This window comes from Lipomyces arxii (genome assembly GCF_038497795.1).
Source record: "Lipomyces arxii strain Phaff 12-163 unplaced genomic scaffold V1512scaffold_2, whole genome shotgun sequence".
Lineage (NCBI taxonomy): Eukaryota > Fungi > Ascomycota > Lipomycetes > Lipomycetales > Lipomycetaceae > Lipomyces > Lipomyces arxii.
Genome location: NW_027117701.1, coordinates 959,342 through 983,691, shown reverse-complemented (window position 1 = coordinate 983,691; position 24,350 = coordinate 959,342). Strand labels below are relative to the sequence as shown.

Here is a 24,350-nt window from a genome sequence, read left to right as displayed (position 1 = left end):
CTCTCCTATTTTTATAACCTTTTAACAAGACCTTGCATCGTCAGTCCGGCACTTCTTTGTTGAAAGCTTGTCGAGATTATCTCTTTCGATTCAACGGCAACTGTTGAAATATAGTTTACGCCCTTTGGTTCGGTTTAGAAAAGAATTAGACGGGGATATTCGAAGACCATTTTTTTTTCTTCACCTTCGCCACTCTATATTTCTCCACCTCAGCATTTGGGTTCATTCGGTTTTTGGTGTAAGGGCTTTTTGTCTGTCTCTCGTTTATTTCAGGCTTTTCTTCCCTCTTTTCTTGATATACCAGTCATCCGTCAGTCCGTTTCGTTAGTTTTCTACAAAGTAGATGGGCCTCAGCTTTTGAATACAGTATAGAGTCTGAGTACATTACTCCGGTTTTAACTGTGAGACGTTTAATATTTTAAAGTGAGTATTTTCTATTTTGTACAAGCTGTCTCTCATGCATGTACAATATTAGTATTCGCAGTCAACTGACATTTCCTCTCTATTTAGCTCACATTTTATTACCATGGTCTCTATTCTTCCAGTCTCCGCGCCAGGTGGCTTTTATCCTTATGAGCCTCTTACGCCAGCAGACTACAGCCTTCCTCAGATGAACAACACCTACCTCACATATATGCCTATTGGGTTGCCGCCCCCTCAGCCCAACTACATGATGCCTATGAATATGGTTTCGCAACTGCCTTATGGCAAGATGCCTCAGCAGCAGCCACAAACCCAGCAGGAGATGCTATATCAAGCATGGTCAACCCCCTATAGAAAGTTGCCATATGATGCTATCGCCTCTGCTTTTCAAAACTGGGGCCATCAAAGCAAACCGACGGAACAAGACATGTGGGCTGCTAGGATGCTCCAGAGGCCATCAGCTGGTTTGATGCAAGGCAAGTCTATGGCTGGATACGAAAATTATGAGTATGGTCAAATGCAGCATCAGCAGCAACAGCCGCATGAACTTTCCCAACAATCTTGTTATGATGCTGCTCCGGTCAACAACGAGCAAAAGACGGGCGGTGTTTCAGCCCAGCTTGACTATAATATTGATGTGATGGCTGATTTCTTGTGTACCATGACTTCAATGATTATGGGATTCAAGACTGCTCCTACGCCGGCGTTTTTGAAGTTTACTGAGCAGATTTTGTCGTCTACCCGATTACCTGGATCTACTATCATATTATCGTTGGTTTATCTCAGTAAGCGGTGTGCGCTTCATATGCCTTCATCATATGACTCTACTACGCAGTATCATTTACTGATTGTGTCTTTAATTTTGGCAAACAAGTTTAATGATGACAACACGTTTACTAATAAGTCTTGGGCCGAGGTGACAGGGTTGCCTATTGCCGATCTGACCAGAGTTGAAACCGAATGGCTCAAGCGTATTAACTGGCAGTTGAACTTGAACGATGCTGACATGGGAGTCTGGACCAAATGGAACGATCACTGGGTTGAGTTCACCATGGGTCCAATAGAAAAGACTCCGCTGATTCGTAACAATCAGTATACTATTCATCATCATCGTCCCAATCATCATCATGCTCATCACCCACATCAACTGCATGCCAGCGAGGCATGGTATGACCATAGCCGGCATCAGCTTGAAGAACAGGCGCGGTACCAGCCTAATTATCATAATACGGTTCGTCCTAATGCGAACATGTTTAACCCGGTCCAACCTCCGTATCGGTATAACGATGTTCCTCAAAATTTGTGTTTGGGTTTTTAAAGGAAAGTAGGTTTATGGTTGGGTTTTTTTTATTTTTTTTTTGGGTCTTCGTTGTTGACGATGAGTATTTTCTTTTGAAACGCAATTTAATAATAGAAAAAATTTGGCGTTTATAATCTGGTTGTAGTTTCGTAGACAAAAAACAGAGCAGTTCAACGCATGGTGATTTTCTCTCGTAACAGCAGGGAAGACATATATTTGTCAGTCAAGGGTTTGGTGCATATAAGGGTCTGGTGTCTAAAACAGTGAACTTTTTAAGGGTCTCGAAAACAAAGCCAATAAACAAATAAACAAACTTAATCTTATCCGCTGTCTTGTCGATGTCTTCAAGTCCAGCACCACAGACCCCTCGACCACGAGGCAGACCACGCGGTCGACCGCCCGGCAGCAGGTCCAAAATTCCGCGTCCACCACCTGGACCCCGTGGTCGGCCGCGGAGACGGCATACTGAAGAAGACGACGATGACGTGATCAAGGCCGAAGATGTTGCGCTTGATGATGACGATTACGACGATTTAGAAGATGGAAATGAAGACGAGGAAGGAAGCGTGCGGAAGCGGCCGAAGGTGTTTATCGGATCTGATGGAGAGGAAAGGGAGGATCCGCGGGTTGCAGCTGCTAGAAAGGCAAGGGCGGCAAGAATGAGGAATATGCAGGCTAGAAACGCGGGTGGAGCGCAGACCGTGATACCGCTGGATTTGAATGGGAACCCCCAGGCCGTAGAGGATGACGAGATTGTGGTGCCTATTGATGAGGAAGGAGAGACTAAGGTTGATTCTGACGGTGTGTTGTCTGAAGGTCGGCAATATCGATGCCGGACATTTAAAATATCAGGCAAAGGTGAAAGATTGTATATGTTGTCGACTGAACCTGCGCGTTGTATTGGATTTCGTGATTCATATCTGTTTTTTCAAAGGCATCGTCAGCTACTCAAAGTTATTATTGACGACCGGCAAAAATACGATCTGATAGAACGGAACATCATCCCGCACTCATACAAGGGACGTGCAATTGGCGTCGTGACCGCTCGGTCCGTTTTTAAAGAGTTTGGGTCGAGAATTGTTGTTGGAGGCAAACGCATTACGGATGACTACTACGTTGCCACTGCACGAGCTGAAGGTGTAGAAGAAGGCGCGCTTGCTGATCCGTACGACGTGTTACCGCCTCCCGGAGTCGAATACAACCGCAACCAGTACGTAGCGTGGCACGGCGCAAGTTCAGTCTACCATACTGTACAAACTGGGGTCCAGCCGGATGGCGTAGTGCCTGGCGGCGTGTTTCGGGATCCTGTGCGGAAGAAAAACATTCCAATCACAGATACCAATTGGATGTTCGAGCATGCGAGAGCTGCGAGTGCGTTCAATAGCATTCTTACCCAGCAAAGACGGCGAGTTTGGGCTGATAGAGGCATCTATGAACCGCATACAGGAATCGTCATGGTACCTGCTGCATCGCAGCCGACGTCTTGTACTTGGGAATATGTTTCTGAAAAAGCGTGAGGTTGGTGTTGTAGACTATGTAATTTGTATAGTATTTAAGAACAGGTTTTTCCATTTTCAGGGGTAAGCATCTCATCTCGAAAGAAACTTTGAGCAGTTCAAAATTTAACAGCCACGAAACTTCAAAGTATTGCAGTAAAGTAGTATACGGCGGAATGGTTGGAATACAACAGTATCAGAAGAGTTTATTAGATTCGCTGACTGCACAACTTCCAGATGAGCAAAAACTGCATCTGGCATCAAATATCTCCCAGTCTTTGACAAGTCAAGGTCAAGAAGTCCCTGTTTTACTGTCGCTGTTGAATTCGATTGACACTACCAATGTGTTTATAACAGTGCTGACACAGATTTATGACCGTCTGTCAGAGTTTGCGTATCAAATCATCACTGACTGTCATGGACTGACTCTCGAACAGGCGGATTTAGCAAAACAAATTGTGAACTCGCTGCCGGATCATGAACTCAACAAGTTTTTGGTTAGGATTGAGGATACTCTGTTACAGTGGGCGCATAAAGCGCTTAATGCGTATGCGACTGACGACTTTCGAATCGAATCGACGGCCCAATCTGTTGTCAAGAATCTTTTGTCTCTTTTGAATGAGAGTAATGAAGCTGATGCTGAATATACTACTGACATGAGCACTGTGCTGTGTAACATTTTCTTTTTTATTGCAGTTTGGCTAAGGGACGACAAAAGCACTGACCTGGCAAAGTATTCTAATATTGCAATCCTTGGCCTGATTTTTCAGAATGTGTCAATCCAGTCTGTAGCACGAGAAGCGAACAAATTTGTGCTCACCAGACAAGTCATGGCTTCCCTTACCAGTAGGCTTTCATCTGCCCAATTATGGGCTGAGACGCAGGTCCATTTGCAGGTCTACACTACTGCAGCCCTGTACTTTCTGACCGCGGCCGTAGAGTGCGACCAGTTTATCAACAATGTTAAGTTTCAAGACTTTGTGCATCGGGCCGAGTTTTGGTCTGAGATGGCAAACCAGCTCGTGAATGGGTCGGCTGAACGCCGCAAGTTGTGCGTGTTTGTGCTGGATCGGGCCGTGAATGCGGTTGATACTGTGATTGACTTTCCTGGGTGAGTGGTTGACAGTGTGTAATAAAAACTGACGATCCAGTGTTTTCACGTTTTCACCGGGCTTGAAAGAGAAGTATTTGCAGGTATGGAACAAGTTCTTCACTCTTGTTGACATCACGGCGATTGATACGTCCGCGCACCAAACTATAGCTGCCATGAACGACATTCAGTTCCTGCTGGCACCGTCATCTGCCAGTCTTATCCAATCACTATGGCCTATTTGCTTGCTTCGAATGGGGTTTTCCGCAACTTTATCTTCCGTCCGAGTTGAGTTTGCCAAATCAGTCTTTGATCTTTCGACGGCCCATTTGCAAGTCTTCAACAAGGATTTCAAATTTTTAACCAACATTTTTCTACCGTTCGTTGGACAAGCTTCCTTTTTCACTTTAGATTGGTCAGAAGAGAAACCGCAGTGCCCGCACGGAACGGCTGTAAGTGAGTTTGTTGAGCGGGTAGTGCACGCGTTCGAGGACCCGGTGCCGTTTGTGCACGCTGTGATCAGGTTGCTTGCTGGGTCTGGGCGGAAAGTGTTTGAAGCGTTTGCAGTGTTTGTCATGCGCGGATTGTTGCATGGGCTGCGGAAAGGACAGCCAAATCTCGGCGCTGCGACGTGCCAGGAATTGGTGAGATTATGCGTCGACGTGAACTACGAGAACGCGCACTTGTGGGCGTGTATAGTGCAATACGCGAAGACCATTATGCTCGAGATTGCAGGCCGTGCAGAGCTTGCAGATGTGTATGATGCGATAGTCAAGTGCCAAACTGCGTGCACAGAGTTGACGTGGGATGTGACAGAAATTTCAAAATGGTTCGACAAGTTTGACAAAAATGTGAAGTTTGACTCGTTTGTAATAAACCAGCTTAAGGCGTTTTTGTATGGACCAGACCCTATGGACAATATTTGCAAGAATGGGAAGCCAGCCGCGAAAGAGCTGGAATCGAAAGCAGATCAACTCACACATTTAATCAGGTTGCATGAAATTTACAAATTTCCTAAGTTGGTGATACCGAAAGATGCCGGGCGTACGGCAACTGAGATAATTACTAGAAAGCTAAGAAATTTTCAATCTAGTGGTAAGTTAAACGAAATTTACCAAGCAGATTCTAATATTATCAGTAGAGGAACCGTTTAAGGCAAGTGTGCATGATGTCTGTGGTGCGCTGCGCGACGCTAAAGTCTTGCTGGACAATGGTAGACTGTTGGACGCACTTCAGACTCTGCCGTATATACACCAGTATCAATATTGCAGTCACATGTACATTGAAGTATTTGAGCTACAACTACGATTGGCTAAGGTGCGAGACAAGGCCACCTTTGAACTAGAGCGGCAACTGTTTGCTCTTCTCGACGGGATTGTGCTGAGCCAATACAATATCTCTAATACCTGGTACAATAGCGAGGATGGCAAAAGGTACGGGATTGATAGTGGGAAGATAGAAAAACATATTCAGTATTCAATCGGGACATTCATTCGCCTGTCGGAATTTGCAGGTGGCGATCTGCATGAGAGGTATGTGTTGCGAAATCTAGTTTGATTGTTTCTAACTGTCTGTAGTCGTGCGAGATTGCGGGTGTTCGAATTGACGGCCAAGCAGATATTCTCATTTCTTTCAAAACAAACGCTCGACTCTAAATTGATTGCCATTTGGGTATATGCGATTCGAGATGTGCTGCCACGTGCGCATTCGGCAGAAATGATTTTGACATTTACAGACGCTCTTAGCGGCATTGCTGATGAGCTGACCGTGCCTCAAAGCGATGAGTTGAAATTTGTTGATTTGTTGCTTGAAATGTGGGATTATCTGACCGACCAGACGTTTTTCATCACACGCGATTCCACAAACACAAAGTTGTTGAAACTCATATTCTCTAATTCCATACTGCAGCGTGCGACGAATTTGAAGAACGACACTAATAATCTGTCTGCCTTGGCTCACAAGCTTGTGCCAATGGGGTACGCACGTCGAGGACTACTTCCGCTTCTGGCCGATCGGTTTTATGATTTCCAGCGCAAGTGCCGGGATGAGTTTGTCAAGAGCGAATGGATTTCGCCTGTGTTAGTTGAGATATATTGTTTCCAGCAGAGCACGTCGAATTTATTCTTGATTGACGAAGCCGTGCTTGAGGTGGTAAAGCAGGATGATGTTTCTGCGCATATCGAAAATGAATCTTTTGCACGGGCGCGCGCGGCCATGACATTGGGTAACTTAGACGGATTCAATAGGTTTGTTGCGGATCCGGCGTTGGACGCGACTTCCACGGCACAGGCAGAATTCTTCCGCAGGAAGATCATTGACGCCGCGCTGAACGCGGTGTTGACGTCAAAGCCGAAACTGTTCAGCCGACAACTCACTGACGCGGCGTCTGAAACACACCGAGTCTCGCTTTCAGAAATATTGCTGCTGCTTGAAAGGTGGATTTTGGATACCGAGGTTGAGTGGTACTGTGAAGCGGTAAATTACACGTTGCAAGTCGAGTTTAGCCCCGCGGTGCGGACATCGCTTGAGTGGGTACTTGCGCGGCTGTTGATGCGTAGTGGGAAAGGACTTGAGAAGTATTTGTGGACACCGTTGGAAAAGTTTGATGACAAGCCGCGGTACTTGGCGAGTTTGTTGACGGTTGGTGTTGTGATGACACGCTCCGCTATTGCGAAGGACGACCTGGAATTTGGCACGATGTCTGCTAAAAGGCTAATGCCAGTCTTGCTTGCGTATGCGACAACGAACCGGGCAGTGCTGCGACACACCGCGACGTCACTTATTCTTGGACTAGAAGATGTGCAGTTTGTAATGGCGCTTGAGATTGTGGCCGCAATGGATATCATAAAGTCGCACGTGTTGACGAGCCCGACGCTTGGGAGCTTTAAATACGGCGACGACGTGCTGTGGAATGTGTACAATGACTACAATCTGTCGTCTATTTGTGGCGGTGTGTCCGCCCGAGTCAGTGAGCATGCGCATTTCACTAATCGGCAGGTTAGCGCGGCCACGTTCAAGCTTGCCAGTTCGGCATGGTCGGATGAGGATGAGCTGATTGTCCCGATTGGCGACGCGGCAGTGATCCGTCCGGTGCCGGCGTCTAAGAGTGGGAAGAGTAAAGAGAAGGAGACCGGAGTAACAACATTGCAGACCAAGTCTAATACGCGCCTGCCGACGCCGCGACCTGTTCGGACGACAAAGGGGAAGCTGATCATTCTTGCTTCGCTAGTTGACAAGGCGCCAAATCTTGGTGGGATTTGTCGGTTGGCAGACGTGCTCGGGGCTGAGCTGTTGTGTATTCCTGATATCAACATGTTAAACAATCGGGATTTCCAGTCTGTGGCGGTTACGGCAGACAAGTGGATGCCAATTAAAGAAGTGTTGGTATCCGGAATACCACACTTCTTGCACGAGTGCAAAGCGAGAGGGTATAAAGTTTGGGGTATCGAGCAGACAGACAACAGCGTGTTGCTGAGCAACGAGTTAATGTTTCCGCAAAAGTTGGTGCTAATTTTGGGCAAAGAAAAAGAAGGCATTCCGCCGGAACTGTTGAGAGAGCTAGACACTGCGGTTGAGATTAAACAGGTCGGGATTGTGAGGAGTATGAACATTCAGACCGCGACTGCAGTTGTTGTGCAGGCGTATGCTGCTCAGCATTGTTGATGCATACTCTATTGTAAATATGAAGATGTCGGATGTAAGTTATTTTGGTACGGATGTATATTAAACCACATGTACACTATTGGTTACAGTAATTTATTTTGACATTTATTCATTTTCCAAACAATATTTGGACATGACATACACGTGTGGATCTTATGGTGCTCTCCAGGACGGGGACAACTTTGAGCGAAATGATCGCGCTTCGGTATGCAATCTATCGGTCTTTAGGATCATATAAAAATTCCCGAATTCTCAGATTCATAACAGGTCTTCTGCTGGCCTGGTAATCATCGGTATGAACAGTATACAAGTTTACCACTTGCAGTCCTCCCTGATATGGTGTCTGTTTAAACTAGCGCATTTCTAGTTGTATCAAATTGCAGTATCATATGATTCTGTTGTTGCAGCACTATAGACCTAATTCAAGCTCGTCAAGGATAAACAAAGTCAATTAAATCTCCGACGTACGCAGACGTACTCAATTATGCGCCGCACTACGCGGCTTATTACTTACATATTGCCTTTGTCCTTTACCTCACCACTTCACCAACTCCATACGAAGTAGTCCAGTTTAAGATATCAGGACACGATAAGGGTGACACGTATGAATATACACCAGCTCGCAACTTCTATTTTTTTCAGTTCTTTTTCACCACAAATACATCTACAGATGTCAATTTCTAACCCCAGAGCATTCACAGCGTCCTTTGTGACCTTGTTACTCGAAAGATATGTTATATTGATCATCATATAGTCAACCACTGACGGAATTAGACCAACAAGACTACGGCACAGGATAAGCCAGTAAATCCTCGCAAGACTGACCTTTGAAACGTACTTATACATTTAGCTTCTATACTGCGACGAAGTCTGGTCCCGTTCTGCACCAGCGAACCCCAAACAGAACAAAGGGTTCAAGTTGAAAGTTTAGCCTGGAAGATAAGAAGAAGCCGAAAAGCAAGTTTGTGCCTTTTTCCCGTCTCTCAGTTTGCGTACAGAAGAAGGCCGGTAAGGTCTCTGAGCGTGTTGAAAAAATTTGATTGAGAAGGTGCGAAGAACTGTCGAGCGATCGATTGTGACTTTGGTGGATGAAGAGGAGTAGGATTTTACTATGGCTCACTACGGCGTATACACCATTAGCGTTTGAGTATCATAGCGAGGTCGTGTTGGATCTCGACTTTGCTGCATCGCATTTTAAGGCATGATGGAGGTATTGTTAATGAGCGCAAGTGCTCAAATTTTGGCTCTGTGTTTGGCTCTGCATTTGGTCGCAGCACCACCAATGTCACTGAGCAAGCCACTAAACAGGCAGCTAACAATATAGACAGTCCATATCGTCTCCAAGGAGACCGTTATTATAAACGACGTGAAAGTCGTGATCTATCACCTCGACATCGAACCCATTGTGGAAGAACTTGGCACCACGATTGTGGACGAGGCGACCGAAACGTCAGACCAGATCATAATCACCAGATGCATGGACTATATATAGACTCGTTTAAATTAAGCATCAACTAGATCTCTAGGCTTGCTGTGGTTTCGTTCAGCGAAATGTCTGACAATTCCGCCAATGACGGCAATCTTGAATTGACTGACGAAGAAATTTTTGTCGCCGTAGCCGAACCGGTTTTTGAACGACCACTAGCGCTTTGACCGGCACACATGACTCCTGCATACCGCAACGCTGATACGGGAATGATTTTTTACGACTATGAGTCATCTGAGATGCCACATGCACCTCGTCCACACATATTGAGTCTTTTCAAGGCCTTTATGGATACATTCCAGATAAGCATCACGATACAAGCCGTCTTGTAATGCCACGTGCACCTAGACCCGCGCATGCGGAACCCGCTAAGAAATATCACGACAGATCTTGCGATACCGAACCTACGGGAATATTCGGTAAAGAATCCTGCACATGACAGCGAGTGATTCTCTATGCCTTCACCAGCATGGCATCAAAAGGGAAGTCTACCATTACGGAGCTATATTGCAAGCACCTGAAGGACCGGAGATTTAGAAATTACCAGCGTTTGAAAAGAAGATGACGTATCATGAGGCAGAGCTGCTGAGTCTGATTTCTGATTTCTGTTTTCTGAGTTTCTGTAATTTAGCTATAATACTTCTTTTCGTTCTGTTTGTCAAGCCCTGTTATTATTATGCTGCTAATTATATATCCAAATTATTTAAAGTGTCATCCATGTACCGTAGGCGTTTGTCTATGCGCACTCTGTTTATTGGAACACACTAAGTACAATAACGCACAGTTCCAGATGTACTCCGAGTACTTGAATTCGTTCATCACTTACTGTCACTATCTCAATTGCTGCTGATAACCTTTAGAAACCAGATGACAATTGATAAAAGTCTCTTCATTGGTAACTCAATTAACACTGCTTTTCTCGGGATCTGATGCGATCTGATGCATGCACATCCACCTCATTGACACAAACATATGCATGAGCGTGGAGCGTTGTTGATACTACTCGTTCGATGAAAGACAGTTTCTGTACAGATGTATATTAAGGCACAAGCACACTATTAATTACAACGCTTTTAATACAAATAGTACTCTATTCTCCAAACAATCTTCGGACACGACGTAAAACACTGTCCTTCTCGGGATCTGATCGTTAGTAAACGTACAGTATCGTAGTACAACCGACATACCGTAAGGGTGGTCTTTTGACGGGATTTCAAGAACCGCAGGGAAAGCGTTAGTGTAGCTATCCAGCTTGTATCTAATTTTCTCGGCAATCTAGTATTCATCAGCCTGTATGCATGCATATACGACATGAAAAACACATACATGCTGGTTAATGAGCAAGACAGCAATATCTTTTCTTCCGGCAGTAAAGTCGTCAAACGCATTTTCAATGTCATCAACCGAGGACTTGTTATCAACGACCATAAAGTTCTTTTTTTTGTCGTCAGTCAAATGTCCAATTCCGGCCAATAAAAGACCAGTGACGGAATCTTCATCGCCAATGATTGCGATGAATGAACGGTCTTTTGCTGTTTGTGCCATTCTGTCTGTTAGTCACTTAACACTTTTAACAAAGCAATTGATGCTTATATAATAAAATATATACTCAATTGATACGTACTTGTTTTATTGGTACGGACAGACACCAATTTTAGTCAAACAGACGCTGTTTAAAGAGGTCGAGTCGAGGTAAAGTTTGCTATCTGTTCGCCAGACACACCCTAACCCTATAAAATGTTAGGCCACGACGTGGTCACAATGGTCATTATGGAAGTGAGTTAAGCAGAGTAGAATAGAAGAGTGGAGCGAGTTGTATGTAACACATTTATGATAAAGAATAAATAACGCTAGATGCTTACACTTGAAACCCAGTTTCGTCAAGGTCTTGCAAACAAAAGCCACTCTCAGTCTTCTCTCACCCATTATATATCGAGACTGAATCTCCTTCCAATTCACTCCCACGACCTTTGACTAATAAAGAAAACCCAACTGATAAACTTAAGAATTGAATAAAAAATAAGCACAAAAAAAACTGAAAGATCCCAGATTACTCCTTAACCATTCACATGCTACACATGCATGACGACACTACTTCAATATACTTAAGACCGTGAAAACTCAACACTGGCTTGGAGACATGTGATTTCTGAAAAGTCTTCCTTGTATGCTCTTGCGACAACATTATACTTGCCCTGTGTTTCGTCAGTACTTGATATGTCAATATTGATATAAAAAAACTTACGGGAGGAATCTCTCCTGGCAATTCAACGCTCTTAGCAAACTTAATGACACCCTTATCCAAAGGACACGACTTATCAGCCTTCTCAAGCTGTTCACAGAGATCGATGGTCTCCTTAACAAGACGAATGAATCCATATCTGACCTCGACTTCAACAAATGCACCCTCTGAAATAGGCTCATAAAGATATCCCTCTCCTTCGATATAAAGGTCTGCACCCTTCTGGGGTGGGTTCGGGTTGATCTTCAAGTACCTAATGTCCAACAACTGTGATGCATCGATATCACAGATCGCGACTGGAGATTCACCAGGCACAGGCTTAGTAGGAGCGGCCTTGTTGACGGAGATATCGTCGAACGGAAGCGGCAGTTGTTGCTGAACTGACACAGCTGACACAGCTGAAAGTGCTGCGATGAGAGCGACAAAGATTGACTTCATTTCTGTGTATTTCTTGTAAACAAGGCGATTGAATGGATGATGTTAGAGTCGTGCAGTAAATAGTTTGTGTCGACGATGAAAGTTAGCGCGTGGCGACGGGCTTTCTCTCCAATGGACGATCTCAAACCTTCGCCCAGAGATAAGAAACTTACATTTTCATTAAGGGGTTTGTGTTACACACGTCATAATTTTTTAAATTTAAACCTAACCCTTCTTCACGGTAGGGTAAACTCCCTCTTTAAGAAATATAAACATCTTGTCCGGTACTTTAAACTCACCTTTGACCTTTGAAGCTTTCGAACTTTGATTGATTTTGAGTAGTTTCTTGATCGTTTCAGCGACTGTCAATCCAACAAACGCTTGTTTGTAGTCCTTCTCGAACGACTGCTGCATTTCGTAAAGTTTCGCATGATCTTCGATTGCTTTCGCATCCGGGTATGGGTCTTTCGCGTCCTGATAGATTTTAGCACCGAGTTTCAGTTTTTCAATCCGGTCCGAAATGCTATCCAGTAATAACGCTTCACGGTAAATGACCAGAGCGCTATCTGCCCGTCTGTCGTCTTGGTAGTAGAAGTCCTTAAGAAGTTCTGGTCCTTCGTTGCGTGCAAGTTGCTCGACCACGGCAGATGCGACGGGCTTGTCGTTCACTAATCTGAAAAATTGTGCCAGTGAGTACTTGCCTTTGAGATGGAGCAAGACGTAGTATAATAAATCCGGATCACCGCTCTCAACGGACTTGATCAACGCGATCTCGTCTTCCTCCATACTGAGAAGTAGCGGCACCTGTCTCCCCGCACGGGGCTCGTAGTTTAGCAACTGGGTTGCAAGTCTCGACCTCCCTTCATCATATGCTGTCCGTGCGATTTCTTCGTAAGAAATGGCGGGTATAGATTTCAACTTGTGCACGATTGCGTCACAAATAGTCTTGTCGTCTTCTGTCGACGAGCGGACCTTGGCGCACGACCACCGGATGTAGATTTTGTCTGTCGGCAATTGCAAATACTCAGACAGTCGCAACGCAAGTACGTACTTGTGTCGCGAGACCAGTCTGTCAATCAACCTTTCAGGTGTAAGTCGTATGAACTCTTCATATGTAAGCAGCAGTCCTATGTCGTAAAATCTGACTGCATTCAACACTCTCAGAATCTCACACATCTCAACGTACTCGTCTGACGAGTACAGCTCAAGTACGGACTTGCCGAGCAATGCAGCTTTTAGCAATCGCTTTTGCCAATACGGTTCAGGCTCATAACTCGCAGCTTTGACGCACGCGTCGACTGCCTCGCTCATGCTCGACCGTATCAACTGCACGTTATCGTCCGCTTTCGGGGACTTGACTTCAAGCTGCTCGACCGCGTCCAGCAAGATCGCGGCCGGCGAAGTCGACCCGATCCGGAAAATTTGTGCGACTACGTCCTGAACTTTAGACAGAAACTCGCATCTGTCCTCGCTTATGATTCGGAGCCCGTCGGACTCGGGAACGAGCCAAATTCTACTGTCGTAATAGAAACTTAGTGCTCCGCCGGCTGGTCCGATCAACCGGACCTCGCTCTCCCATGCGACCGCGACACAGTCGTTTGCACACCATAGCACCTGCGCCGGACTGTCGAGTGTGCCGGTGTCGTACTCTGAATACTTCTTTTGAAAATCAGACGACACGACATACACTTTTCCGTACGCGGTATACAGCACCGTCAATGCGCCGTTGGGCGACACCGCGATATGCGAGAACGGACCCTCTTCCAGGTACTTATCCTGTACGTCCATCGAGTCCAACACGTTGACTGTATTATTTACACCCAAGAACACCTCAACATGCCGACTTAGTGTGTACGACGGCGGTACTATCGCCCAGCCATGCAGCTCTGTGGCCGATTTTGGCAGCTCGGCAAGCATTCTCGGTCGGGCTTCATCGTATCGCGAGATGGACACAAACCGACCGTTCGAGAGTCTCGCAACAAACCCTGTACCATAAAAGCGACACTCTATCACGCCGTGGTCTTCTGCGTCTTTACCAAGTGAGAATTGCGAGAAACCGCCATTGAAATCGTGGTATACCCGTACCGTACCGTCTTCAGTCACGAGAATAAGATGCTCGTCATCACTCCAACCTATACCTCGAATTGTACCTTTATCCCACTACACTGTCAGCCTTACTCAAACTTCTTCCAATATTCAATATCACATACGGGTACGTTATATATCAACTCGCCGGCATTACTGTATATCAGAACCATTTTCTGCCTCGAATCAGGTCCTTTATACGACATTGGCCGGCCCGTATCCCTAACCAGTACTTTCCAATCAGTCAATGTCTCAATACCGCACTAACGCACATACCCAAAGCACCACCATAAGGAGCTCCAGCTACAATGAACTCATTTAAATCCACTTCGTCGGTCCAGAGCATCGTGTACTCGGTCCGTTTCCGGTAAAACACATCCTGCAACCTCTCCCAGCCTAAATATATATTAATAATAGCCGTATAACACTTAAATTAACTCACCTGTCGTAGGATTGGGTACCATTTGTGCTGTGCTCTGATTCTCCTAATGCCTCGTGAACTGACCACCAACCATATATGGCCCTATCGTACCCTAACCCCATTAACGCCCTAACCTGAAGATCTGTTTATTTACAATTACCTAATTGGGACATGTTGTCATATTCAACATTTCTCGTCGTCGTCACTCTCACTCTTTCCCTCATTTTACCGGTCCGAATCGAAATGTTTACACGTACAGATGAGTCTACTTTACATAAGAAGTACTACATTCACCCACCTGCTCAGCTTCCCAAAACGCAGATTGCAAGACCTGCATCAAGAGCCTCAGTAATCTCGCCTACTGCTCAAACTGTTCGCGCACCTAGTCCTATTAAACAAGCTACTATTGCCCGTGTATCTACACCTATTCGACCGGTAACCCCTCTTGTACCTGCGTCTTTAAGAGTGCCCAGAGAGCGAGAATCGTCGCCGACAAGGGAACCTACTCACTTACAATCCCGTCCGAGATCTGTTTTGCGGCGGCCGACTTCGACTGCGGTGCTGCGTGAATCTGCGCCGGGCTCACCTAAGATCAGCGAAACGCCATCAAAACGTCGTCCGAGTTCGGTTTTGAGCATGACGTCTTCGCTAAGCAGGATGCGGTCTATTGACTCGCTCGCAGGCCAGCCAAGCATGAACGTCCGGGTTCTTGTGCGCGCGCGTCCTTTTTTGACAAGAGAGATTGCGAATGAGAGCAAATGTTTATTGGCAATGGACTCGCCGAGTGGTATTACGACAGTGTACCACCCTGACGAAGCAGACGCAGGGTCTCGACACCATAAAGAATCGAAAGAATTTGTGTTTGACGAGTCGCTTTGGTCGGTTGACAAGTCGAATGCCCGAAATCAGTATGTTGATCAAGAAGTATTGTACAACAAAGTCGGGAAAGAGTTTTTGAATCACAGTTTTGAAGGGTACCATACGTGTATTCTCGCGTACGGGCAGACGGGATCTGGCAAATCGTACACCATGATTGGGACAGAGGATGAACCGGGGATTATTCCCCGGACGTGTTTCGACTTGTTTGAAAGGATTGAGCACATGACGACTGCGACGACGTCGTTCACGGTCAAGGTTTCGTACTTTGAAATTTACAATGAACACGTATATGATCTCCTTGTGCCGCATCCGGCCGAGCAGCCTGTGCCATTGAAAGTACGTGAATCGCCAGTCGATGGTCCGTATGTCAAAGATTTGACTACGTTTTCTGTCCGCAGCTTTGTCGATGTCGAGAAGTACTTGGCGCAGGGCAACAAGATGCGTGCGACTGCGGCGACAAAGATGAATGAAACGTCGAGTCGGTCGCACGCGGTGTTCACACTTGCGCTGAAGAAAATTGAGAGCGATCCTGTGTTAGATGAGACGACGGAAGAAACCAATTCTCGGATTCGATTTGTGGATCTGGCCGGTTCCGAGCGGGCTAACTCCACCGGCGCCACAGGGACACGGCTAAGAGAAGGTGCAAACATCAACAAGAGTTTGACGACACTGGGACGTGTAATTGGCGTGCTAGCCGAATCTGCACTGGCGAGTAAAAAAAAGGATATAGTACCGTACAGAGACTCGACGTTGACCTGGCTACTGAAGGAGAGTTTGGGGGGTAACAGTAAAACCGCGATGATTGCGTGCGTGTCGCCTTGTGATTACGACGAGACGTTGTCGACGCTGCGGTACGCCAGTCAGGCGAAGCATATCCGAACACGTGCGGTTGTGAACCAGGATTTTATTTCTGCGACCGAGAGGGATGAAAAGTTGGGAGAGATGCAGGACACAATTAATAAGTTACAAGACGCGATTGCGCAGACGTCCAGTAGTCATAAACAGCAGACCGACGCACAGATGTTGGAGCTTGAGAAGTTTAGAAAGGTTATTGCTTATTACGAAGACAAAGCCGAGGTTGAAGGTATATTCTTTTACAGCGTTTGTATGAAATTAGCTGACAGAACAGAATCAAAACGAAGAACAATAATGCAAGAAAACGCGACGGTCAAGACACATAACAGGCTCATTACAGAACACATCAAGGAGCTTAGACGAGAACAGGAACAGACAGTGAATATTATTCCAGACGAGTATTATGATGAGTACCAAGCGCTTTTGGACGACACTTTTGTATTTGGACGTGAACTTGCGGCAGATGTAGCGCTTTACGTGAAGCCGAAATTAGTTTTAGCTTAAATTAAGGTTTAAATATTACGTAAGATATTGCATAACTTTAAAATAGGGTGTAGCCCTAGAGTTGTAAGTGAAGTGCAAAGCAGTCACGCACCAACTGAACGCCGGAGAGCGTGGATGATCACGAAATTCAAGAACTGTTCAAGTTCACGACACCGTTCACACCACAGTCAACAACACATATTCACAATGTCAGAAACTGCTATTTCATACGGTGAGTTTGTGCGGGATTGAATATGTAGGACAACGCTAATGAAGTAGCTGCCCTTATTTTGGCTGACGCCGAGGTTGAGATCACATCCGACAAATTGATCTCTCTGACCAAGGCTGCCGGTGTCGAAGTCGAGCCTGTATGTGTTTTTAAAGTAATGAGTGAAGGGTTGGGCTAATGGGTCTAGATTTGGGCCAGCTTGTTCGCTAAGGCTCTTGAAGGAAAGGATGTCAAGGACTTGTTGACCAACGTTGGTTCAGTTGGATCTGCTCCTGCTGCTGCCGTTTCTGGCGGAGCTGCTGCTGAGGCTACCGAGGAGGCTGCCGAGGAGGAGGCGCCTGCTGAGGAGAAGGAGGAGTCTGATGACGATATGGGATTCGGCCTGTTTGATTAAACGGCTATGAAGAAAAAGTTTGATGGTAAGATAGTGTGATTGTTGTATATATAATATATTACATGGTCTTTACTTTACGTATTGTATATTGTGAAGTATATGCATTGCCAAATCCAAACCATGAGAACAAGAGAACTAAATAGAAGTATCATTAGATTCAGACAAAATCGGGGTTGAAGTAAGCAGCTCAGGTCTTTTTTGTCTGTACATGTAGAATTGGACAAAAATGATTGCGTCCTGGAATACAGTTCCGAGCGAGCCTAAGATCCATGACAGATTTAACAAAAGATACTTTGGGTCTGATGAGAAAAGAATGATTTGAAAAGCGTATGTCACGTTGCCCATTGTCGAGTAGATGAAGAACAATACGGAAAGACCTTTTGTCGATTTACGCTGGTAGTTTTGGATAATTTGAGGGACTCGCGCGCTGAGGTAAAGGGTTGCAGATGTGTATCCCAGGATCTGTGGTCCAAGAGCCAAGTGGTCGTCTGTATCGTCTGCGTCTGGAGCTTCTGGAGGAGAATGATCACGAAAAAGGTATCCAATGTATCCTGCAAAACAAACCCCTAGAATAGGTAGAATATAGTGCAGAAAGAAATTCTGCTTAGACTGCACCGGAATGATATCTGCTTCGCTATCAGACACAGTGTTGATATTGTTGCTTAGCAAAGGCACATCGTCTGTCGTGAGTTCAGGCTCATCTAGGGGCGAGTCGTCGAACGTTGCGACTAAGTTTGTTGACTGATGATCGCGAGACTTGTAGAAAAATCTGTAGTAATACGCCGATGAGACTTCGACCGTGTCTGCAAACACGAACCATACTGCGAGTAGAATCACATCACGAAGGAGGTCAGCCCAGAGCGCACCCACTAAGTTTGCCAAATCGCCCAAAAACCATGCGGTAAGGAACAAGAGAGACACTCCTTCTGATCTTTATTTTATCAGTACATTTCACGACGTAGAGTGAAACACGCACGATTTGGTTCTAAATTGATCTAATAACTGAGGCGCGAGCAGTACGATCCAGCATGCAATGCTGATTGATCCAAATATACCAGACAAGGCTAAACTGAAACTCGATTTGGTATCTTCATACGAGGTTCCATTTACAGCGTACAATGACCATGGCGCACTTTGCGTAGGCTGTAACTGTAGTGGGATCATTTTGGGTGTGTTCTGATTAAAACAAGCAAATTTGCTGGAACGGCTGTCACAAACAAGAAGCAGACCGAGACCGTGATGGCGTATTACGCTTTGACCAGGCTGGGGCAAACCAGAATACTTGACCGTTTACTATCTTTACACACGCCGTTGTTCTATTTGTATATATATATATATATATATATATATTATATTTAGTAGTGTATCTTACAATATAAATTATGTATAAATTAATCGTAGATAGTCAAGAGCAATCGCTGATACAGTAAAAAGCGAGATGAAATTAAAGTTGGGGGTACATGTCTTGGTTTGGTTACACCACGTTCCGTGTCTGGCTCTTGTCAAATTTGAAGTGGCGTATAAAATTATACACCTAAAAATTTTGATATTATAAGCATTCTTCATATTATTTTTTTATAGTTCAGTCATTCATTCTGGCATTCGTTTTTACACTCGTTACCATTCAGATTGATTAGCAGCATAAGAAAAATGGTCAGGTCAATATACATCACGTTGTTGCTTTTAATAGCAACAGTTTCAGCCGAGCTCAACAAACGACAGCTCATATTCAACACGACTGCGGTTGAGACTGCGACGGTTGTTCGCACAATTGTATCGACTAGCTTGCCTGCTGCTTCGACTACTGAACCTGAAAATACAGTTGTTAGCACTGTGGATGTGGTTACTGTGACTCCAGATGCGGCCACGTCGTCTACATCGGCACCGGCGTCAACGTCGACATCTATAATCACATCTACGCCTACGACATCGACACCGACAACGAGTCAAAGCCTACAGCTGTCGACCGTGTTTATCACATTATCAGGTTCAGTCATTCAAAGCACAGTAACACCGACCCCGACTCCGTCACCAACTACAGCCACAACAGCATCCACAGACACAGAGCGCAGTTCCGGTCTATCGAAATCAAATCGCAACATTGTCATTGGTGTCGTAGTCGGCGTTGGTGTGCCACTCGTACTCGTTGCTATCGGGTTCTTGTTCTATCGTCGGCACAAAAAGGCGAAGAATTCGGTCTCGCCGTTCACACCTGCTGGTCTGGTTATGCGAGAAAGTGAAGATGCGCCTGATCAGTTCAGGTCGAATCTGGATCGGTATCATCAACCAAACCAGGCTTCCAATTTCTAGGTAGTCATTCTGTAGATAATAATGTCATGATCATATGTATATTTTTTTACGCGTGTGTGTATGATGCAAGCTTCTATTGTAGTGATGTACGCGCCAAAGTAAATAATGTGCCAGACATGGTTGAAAAAAAAAGAGAGCGACGCGTTGTGTGAGTCTTGAGAGAGCAAAAGACGCGTCTGGAAATTAGATTGAATGCGGAGTGGCTGTGCACATGGCTGTGTGACGATCAGTCAATGTCGTGTAACCTCGAACAGTACCTTGCATATGCGTTTGTGGGTGCAGAGGTATAAAGTAATAATAAATAAGCTATTATGTAATGCATAGTAACTACATAGGTTGTCTCATACTATAAATCACTATCATATTGTGTTGTAGAGTGTCGCCTACAGGCGCCTTGTGGCGGTGCGTGCAGCATCTTAGACGACGTCGAAAGGACCCTGTCAAAAAATCTCAGTTTTCATGCTCTTTGATTTAGCAAATTGCGTGATCTACTACTTGAAGAGATAAAGTACAATATGGCGTTATTCCAATTACTGTGTGGTATGTCAAAGTGTCAAGTGATCAATAGCTGGACTAATAGAGAACAGGTGCACAGAAATACGACTGGGGAAAAGTTGGAAGTGCGAGTTCTGTTGCGAGGTTTGCGAGTTCGAGTGATCCAAACTTTACAATTGGCGAATCTACGCCGTACGCAGAGGTATGTGCTGTATGTGGGCACAAAAATACGCTAACAAGGCAGTTATGGATGGGAACTCATCCTTCAGTCATGTCTGTGGACTACAAGACTCATGAATCACTACACGAGATTCTGAGTGCGGATCACTCGCTGATTGGAACTTCAGTTGCGACAGAATTTGACGGCTACGCGGATTTACCGTTTTTGTTTAAGGTGTTATCAATTGAGAAGGTCCTGTCGTTACAAGCACATCCAGACAAGAAACTGGCGAAGATTCTGCACGAGAAAGATCCAAAGAACTATCCAGACTCAAATCATAAGCCCGAGATGGCAATCGCGCTGACTGACTTTGAAGGGTTTTGCGGGTTCAGACCAGTTAGCGAGATCAAGCACTTTTTGGACGCCGTGCCCGAGTTCAGAGAATTAGTGGGTGAAGCAGCCGCGAGCAAGTTTGCGAACGCAATTGATTTGCCAAAGAGCAAGGATGATGAACAAGCGAATAAGAAGTTATTGCAACTGTTGTTGGGCGCGGTCATGACTGCACCCGACGACAGTGTCAAGTCTCATGCCGCTACACTTGTGGACAGAGTCAAATGTGAAGGCGACAAGTTTGTTGGCGGTGGTGCACTCACGGACTTACTTCTCAGACTCAATAAACAGTTTCCGCTTGATATCGGTCTGTTTTTTGGTATCTTTATGTTAAATTACGTCACTCTTTCACCTGGTGAAGCCATCTTCCTTAAGGCAAAGGATCCACACGCGTACATCTCTGGCGACATTATAGAGTGCATGGCCGCGAGTGATAACGTCGTGCGAGCAGGATTTACGCCCAAGTTCAAGGATGTCGACAATTTAGTTGCCATGTTGACTTATGAGTGTGCGCCAGTCGAGCAGCAGAAAATGAAGCCTGCCGCGTTTGGTCGTGCTAGTGGAACCGGCACCGCACAGTTATACGACCCACCTATACCCGAGTTTGCGGTTCTCCGGACCGCGGTCACGGTGGGTCAGAAGGAGACTGTTAAGGGCCTAGACGGACCGGGCATTATTGTCGTGACGGAGGGTACAGGCACCATCAAGGCTGGAAGTCAATCTTTGCCTGCGCAAGCTGGGTTTGTGTACTTTGTCGGAGCAGGAACCGAAGTTGAATACGTTGGCCAAACCGGCAGTTTAGTGTCATACTGTGCATTTTGTGAGACATGATTTAGTCCACATGTTAATTAGTCCTGTTTGTCTTTGTTGGATAGTAATATATTGTAGTTATATGTATATATACGTAGGTAAAAGTCCGGGTAACTTATCTTGACGCTGAACATCGTCGCTTCATTCAATCAATCAACAACACTTAGCCACAGGCGGAACAGCACAATTATCTGATTAAAATATGGACGCAGACGATTTAGGCGCATCTCAATGGGATGACGTTGCGACTCCACGGACAGAGCGTGCAAGGTCATTGTCTCCTGCTGCTTCACCGCCTTTGAACGGTACTTTGATTTATTATGAGATTTTGATTGAGCTAGACTGATTAGTTAGAATTAATGTCACCGCCGCCTCCGGCGGAAGAGGAGCCGGTAGAGGAGCTGCATGGAGTAACAAATGGAGACCAGCACGAGCACCCCGAAGAGGTGCCGGTGGAAGAGTCGACGGCGACATACGCGACCGTGTCTGCGAGCGCATCACGGGCAAGAGCATTGCGGATGGCGAGATCACGCAAGTCATCGCTTCCTGCTGGTGCAATTCCACCGGAATCAACGCATGGCCTTACGAGCCCGACGTTGTTTGAGGATATTGACCCGACCAGCAATCCTCTAGGTCCGATTAAAGATGACACACCTGAAGCTACCGAAGAAGAGGAAGAAGGTGATGGGGTTGATGAGATTCCCGAAGAATATGCGAACGAGCGCGGGTTGCAGAGCGCTGCGGAGTCGGCCAGGGCAGCGGCACAGGCTGCAGCTGATCCGGGCGCGTCGTGGATGGCGCAGCAGCCGGCATCAGGAAGCGGGAAGTACATTCCTGTTGAACAAGCTGCGAATCCGACGTTCAGTATTGCGGTCGGGGATCCCACGAAGATAGGCGAGTTGACGGGTGCGCACACGGTGTATACTGTCAGGACTCGGACTACGTCAAAAGCGTTTCGATATTCTGACTTTACAGTTACGAGACGGTACAAAGATTTCAGGTGGGTGTATCATCAGTTGACCAACAACAATCCTGGGATTATTGTGCCTGCGCCGCCGGAAAAGCAGGCGTTTGCGAGGTTTGACGAAAGTTTTGTTGAAGGAAGACGGGCTGCACTTGAGAAGATGTTGACCAAGATCACGCAGCATCCGGTGTTGCAACGTGATGCCGATTTGAAGTTGTTTCTTGAAAGCGATACTTTAAATAGTGACATCAAAATTCGGGAACGGTTACAAGCGGCGCAGAATGAAGCCAAGGGAGGCGGGTTAATGGAGACCATTGGCGGAGCATTTACGATTGGGGGAAAGTTCGTCGAAACGGACGAGTGGTTTGTTGACAAGCGGGCGTATATTGAAGCGTTGGACCTGCAGTTACGGGCGCTTGCACGGGCATTGGATACAGTGATTGTTGAGCGAAAAGAGCTGGCGGATATGACGTCTGACTTCGCAACCGCGCTAAGCACTTTGGGAGAAGTCGAACTGTCACGGCCGCTGGCGAGCGCAATCGCAGGGCTGTCAGAGATTGAGCAGCGGATTAGGGATTTGCATGAGCGACAAGGATTACAAGACATGTTGACGCTCGGGGACACAATTGACGAGTACGTCAGGTTGATTGAATCTATCAAGACCACGTTCCAGCAGCGACAAAAGTCGTACTTGTCGTGGCAGGTGGCTGAGCATGAGTATTCCAAGAAACAGCAGTACCTTGCACGGGCGATGCGAAACGGCAAGACTGCGCCTGAGAGGGTCGGGTTAATGCAGGAAGAAGTGAGCGAGTACGAGAGACGGTTGTATACGCATAGGGTTGGGTATGATGATATTTGCAAAACCATTAAAGCCGAGTTTGACCGATTCCAAAAAGAGAAAGTTGATGATTTCAGGGCGAGCGTTGAGACGTATCTTGAGAGTGCGGTCGAGTCGCAGAAGGAGGCCATTGAGATGTGGGAAACGTACTACGAGAGACAGGGGTTTGCACAGGCTTAGTCTATATACTACACTCTATTAAACTATTTACACTGGTATGTTACTTAATATCTTCTGCCGCGTTTGGTCTGAACCTTTGCGTTCTTGGCAGGTTTGTACTCAAACTCGTCCAGCAGGTCAGTCAGGTCATCAAACGCATTTGCCTGGCCTTCATCTTCATCTTCCTCTTCCACAGCCTGTTCCTGTGCTGGCTCAGACTCTGTAGCTGCCTCTGCCGTTGTTTCTGCTTCAGTCACCACCTCTGCCTTTGTTTCACCAGCCACTGTCTCTTCACCTGGTCTTGCACCATTTAATTTTCCATATCTCTGATTAAATCTTGAAACTCTTCCAGCAGAATCCGATGGCTGAGCCGCGAGTCCCTTAATTGTTGGGTTCCATATTGGATGTATTCTTTGATCTCTTAAATATCTCCATTCTAATCTCGGATACGGTGATTGTCGTGTATAAGTTGAACCATCGGATAACTCGACCTTACAGTCAAAGTTGAAGTACACTGCTGGTCTGGTCTTTCCGTACAGTAACTTCCGCTTCACACGCTTCTGTGAGATTGCCGTCATGCTTTGGCCTTGTTGTGCTAGAATATGAGGGGGTATTGTAGCATATCCTCTTTTATTCACAAATCCACCTAATCTGTGTAATGTCGTCATTGTTTGTAATTTATTCAATGTGCACAGCGAAATAGTGATGTTTTGACTTTTCACGATATCTCGAGAACGGCGTCTACCAATACCCCTTACCCT

At 45.9% G+C, this 24,350-nt stretch overlaps 13 protein-coding genes across 13 annotated transcripts; 8 read left to right on the top strand and 5 right to left on the bottom strand.

The window, feature by feature from the left end:
* Nucleotides 1-251: 251 nt before the first annotated feature.
* On the top strand, nt 252-1,897 carry V1512DRAFT_71277 (uncharacterized protein). The gene is made up of 2 exons (XM_066918489.1): nt 252-423; nt 511-1,897. The coding sequence occupies exon 2, from the start codon at nt 527-529 to the stop codon at nt 1,739-1,741; it is 1,215 nt and encodes a 404-aa protein (XP_066773782.1). The 5' UTR covers nt 252-423; nt 511-526; the 3' UTR covers nt 1,742-1,897.
* A 44-nt stretch (nt 1,898-1,941) lies between these two features.
* Nucleotides 1,942-3,295, top strand: V1512DRAFT_258508 (chromatin remodelling complex Rsc7/Swp82 subunit-domain-containing protein). Its single transcript, XM_066915457.1, has one exon. The coding sequence runs from the start codon at nt 2,062-2,064 to the stop codon at nt 3,238-3,240; it is 1,179 nt and encodes a 392-aa protein (XP_066773781.1). The 5' UTR covers nt 1,942-2,061; the 3' UTR covers nt 3,241-3,295.
* Nucleotides 3,296-3,312: 17 nt separating this feature from the next.
* On the top strand, nt 3,313-7,972 carry V1512DRAFT_280871 (uncharacterized protein; the record flags this gene model as incomplete). Its single annotated transcript, XM_066917992.1, has 5 exons — nt 3,313-4,330; nt 4,371-5,457; nt 5,546-5,841; nt 5,887-6,555; nt 6,616-7,972. The coding sequence occupies exons 1-5, from the start codon at nt 3,396-3,398 to the stop codon at nt 7,970-7,972; spliced, it is 4,344 nt and encodes a 1,447-aa protein (XP_066773780.1). The 5' UTR covers nt 3,313-3,395.
* A 2,507-nt stretch (nt 7,973-10,479) lies between these two features.
* V1512DRAFT_258500 (ATPase, V1 complex, subunit F) lies at nt 10,480-11,138 on the bottom strand. The gene is made up of 4 exons (XM_066915456.1): nt 11,083-11,138; nt 10,785-11,004; nt 10,646-10,733; nt 10,480-10,601 (listed from the first exon to the last, which is right to left on the bottom strand). The coding sequence occupies exons 2-4, from the start codon at nt 11,001-11,003 to the stop codon at nt 10,549-10,551; spliced, it is 360 nt and encodes a 119-aa protein (XP_066773779.1). The 5' UTR covers nt 11,004; nt 11,083-11,138; the 3' UTR covers nt 10,480-10,548.
* Nucleotides 11,139-11,237: 99 nt separating this feature from the next.
* Nucleotides 11,238-12,240, bottom strand: V1512DRAFT_71243 (ML domain-containing protein). Its single transcript, XM_066918488.1, has 2 exons — nt 11,704-12,240; nt 11,238-11,647 (listed from the first exon to the last, which is right to left on the bottom strand). The coding sequence occupies exons 1-2, from the start codon at nt 12,136-12,138 to the stop codon at nt 11,564-11,566; spliced, it is 519 nt and encodes a 172-aa protein (XP_066773778.1). The 5' UTR covers nt 12,139-12,240; the 3' UTR covers nt 11,238-11,563.
* Nucleotides 12,241-12,296: 56 nt separating this feature from the next.
* Nucleotides 12,297-14,679, bottom strand: V1512DRAFT_234284 (Vps16, N-terminal region-domain-containing protein). The gene is made up of 4 exons (XM_066914055.1): nt 14,645-14,679; nt 14,479-14,598; nt 14,328-14,434; nt 12,297-14,277 (listed from the first exon to the last, which is right to left on the bottom strand). The coding sequence occupies exons 1-4, from the start codon at nt 14,664-14,666 to the stop codon at nt 12,343-12,345; spliced, it is 2,184 nt and encodes a 727-aa protein (XP_066773777.1). The 5' UTR covers nt 14,667-14,679; the 3' UTR covers nt 12,297-12,342.
* A 139-nt stretch (nt 14,680-14,818) lies between these two features.
* Nucleotides 14,819-16,884, top strand: V1512DRAFT_220837 (P-loop containing nucleoside triphosphate hydrolase protein). The gene is made up of 2 exons (XM_066913701.1): nt 14,819-16,586; nt 16,632-16,884. Exons 1-2 carry the CDS (start codon nt 14,867-14,869, stop codon nt 16,859-16,861), a joined length of 1,950 nt encoding a protein of 649 aa, XP_066773776.1. The 5' UTR covers nt 14,819-14,866; the 3' UTR covers nt 16,862-16,884.
* A 163-nt stretch (nt 16,885-17,047) lies between these two features.
* Nucleotides 17,048-17,463, top strand: V1512DRAFT_245863 (ribosomal protein P1; the record flags this gene model as incomplete). The annotated part of the gene is made up of 3 exons (XM_066914399.1): nt 17,048-17,072; nt 17,120-17,208; nt 17,257-17,463. The coding sequence occupies 3 exons, from the start codon at nt 17,048-17,050 to the stop codon at nt 17,461-17,463; spliced, it is 321 nt and encodes a 106-aa protein (XP_066773775.1).
* Nucleotides 17,464-17,547: 84 nt separating this feature from the next.
* Nucleotides 17,548-18,663, bottom strand: V1512DRAFT_220830 (PQ loop repeat-domain-containing protein). The gene is made up of 2 exons (XM_066913700.1): nt 18,440-18,663; nt 17,548-18,394 (listed from the first exon to the last, which is right to left on the bottom strand). The coding sequence occupies exons 1-2, from the start codon at nt 18,625-18,627 to the stop codon at nt 17,599-17,601; spliced, it is 984 nt and encodes a 327-aa protein (XP_066773774.1). The 5' UTR covers nt 18,628-18,663; the 3' UTR covers nt 17,548-17,598.
* Nucleotides 18,664-18,907: 244 nt separating this feature from the next.
* On the top strand, nt 18,908-19,810 carry V1512DRAFT_258493 (uncharacterized protein). Its single transcript, XM_066915455.1, has one exon. The coding sequence runs from the start codon at nt 19,114-19,116 to the stop codon at nt 19,771-19,773; it is 660 nt and encodes a 219-aa protein (XP_066773773.1). The 5' UTR covers nt 18,908-19,113; the 3' UTR covers nt 19,774-19,810.
* Nucleotides 19,811-20,225: 415 nt separating this feature from the next.
* V1512DRAFT_234273 (mannose-6-phosphate isomerase) lies at nt 20,226-21,715 on the top strand. The gene is made up of 3 exons (XM_066914054.1): nt 20,226-20,313; nt 20,361-20,470; nt 20,513-21,715. The coding sequence occupies exons 1-3, from the start codon at nt 20,289-20,291 to the stop codon at nt 21,647-21,649; spliced, it is 1,272 nt and encodes a 423-aa protein (XP_066773772.1). The 5' UTR covers nt 20,226-20,288; the 3' UTR covers nt 21,650-21,715.
* A 78-nt stretch (nt 21,716-21,793) lies between these two features.
* Nucleotides 21,794-23,969, top strand: V1512DRAFT_258491 (Vps5 C terminal like-domain-containing protein). Its single transcript, XM_066915454.1, has 2 exons — nt 21,794-21,933; nt 21,983-23,969. Exons 1-2 carry the CDS (start codon nt 21,831-21,833, stop codon nt 23,608-23,610), a joined length of 1,731 nt encoding a protein of 576 aa, XP_066773771.1. The 5' UTR covers nt 21,794-21,830; the 3' UTR covers nt 23,611-23,969.
* Nucleotides 23,607-24,292, bottom strand: V1512DRAFT_258489 (mitochondrial 54S ribosomal protein bL31m). The gene has a single exon (XM_066915453.1). It carries the CDS (start codon nt 24,255-24,257, stop codon nt 23,655-23,657), a length of 603 nt encoding a protein of 200 aa, XP_066773770.1. The 5' UTR covers nt 24,258-24,292; the 3' UTR covers nt 23,607-23,654.
* Between the last annotated feature and the right edge of the window lie 58 nt (nt 24,293-24,350).

Coding starts and splice junctions, on each gene's coding strand:
- V1512DRAFT_71277 (XM_066918489.1), top strand. CDS start 527: ATGGTCTCTATTCTTCCAGTCTCCGCGCCAGGTGGCTTTTATCCTTAT.
- V1512DRAFT_258508 (XM_066915457.1), top strand. CDS start 2,062: ATGTCTTCAAGTCCAGCACCACAGACCCCTCGACCACGAGGCAGACCA.
- V1512DRAFT_258500 (XM_066915456.1), bottom strand. CDS start 11,003: ATGGCACAAACAGCAAAAGACCGTTCATTCATCGCAATCATTGGCGAT. Junction 10,734..10,784: donor TCTTGCTCATTAACCAGCAT/GTATGTGTTTTT, acceptor GATGAATACTAG/ATTGCCGAGAAAATTAGATA. Junction 10,602..10,645: donor GTCAAAAGACCACCCTTACG/GTATGTCGGTTG, acceptor ACTAACGATCAG/ATCCCGAGAAGGACAGTGTT.
- V1512DRAFT_71243 (XM_066918488.1), bottom strand. CDS start 12,138: ATGAAGTCAATCTTTGTCGCTCTCATCGCAGCACTTTCAGCTGTGTCA. Junction 11,648..11,703: donor TGCCAGGAGAGATTCCTCCC/GTAAGTTTTTTT, acceptor ACACAGGGCAAG/TATAATGTTGTCGCAAGAGC.
- V1512DRAFT_234284 (XM_066914055.1), bottom strand. CDS start 14,666: ATGGTACCCAATCCTACGACAG. Junction 14,599..14,644: donor GGTACCCAATCCTACGACAG/GTGAGTTAATTT, acceptor ATATATATTTAG/GCTGGGAGAGGTTGCAGGAT. Junction 14,278..14,327: donor AGTTGATATATAACGTACCC/GTATGTGATATT, acceptor CTGACAGTGTAG/TGGGATAAAGGTACAATTCG.
- V1512DRAFT_220837 (XM_066913701.1), top strand. CDS start 14,867: ATGTTTACACGTACAGATGAGTCTACTTTACATAAGAAGTACTACATT. Junction 16,587..16,631: donor AGACAAAGCCGAGGTTGAAG/GTATATTCTTTT, acceptor CTGACAGAACAG/AATCAAAACGAAGAACAATA.
- V1512DRAFT_220830 (XM_066913700.1), bottom strand. CDS start 18,627: ATGATCCCACTACAGTTACAGCCTACGCAAAGTGCGCCATGGTCATTG. Junction 18,395..18,439: donor GATCAATTTAGAACCAAATC/GTGCGTGTTTCA, acceptor GATAAAATAAAG/ATCAGAAGGAGTGTCTCTCT.
- V1512DRAFT_258493 (XM_066915455.1), top strand. CDS start 19,114: ATGGTCAGGTCAATATACATCACGTTGTTGCTTTTAATAGCAACAGTT.
- V1512DRAFT_234273 (XM_066914054.1), top strand. CDS start 20,289: ATGGCGTTATTCCAATTACTGTGTG. Junction 20,314..20,360: donor GTTATTCCAATTACTGTGTG/GTATGTCAAAGT, acceptor AATAGAGAACAG/GTGCACAGAAATACGACTGG. Junction 20,471..20,512: donor AATCTACGCCGTACGCAGAG/GTATGTGCTGTA, acceptor CTAACAAGGCAG/TTATGGATGGGAACTCATCC.
- V1512DRAFT_258491 (XM_066915454.1), top strand. CDS start 21,831: ATGGACGCAGACGATTTAGGCGCATCTCAATGGGATGACGTTGCGACT. Junction 21,934..21,982: donor TGCTTCACCGCCTTTGAACG/GTACTTTGATTT, acceptor CTGATTAGTTAG/AATTAATGTCACCGCCGCCT.
- V1512DRAFT_258489 (XM_066915453.1), bottom strand. CDS start 24,257: ATGACGACATTACACAGATTAGGTGGATTTGTGAATAAAAGAGGATAT.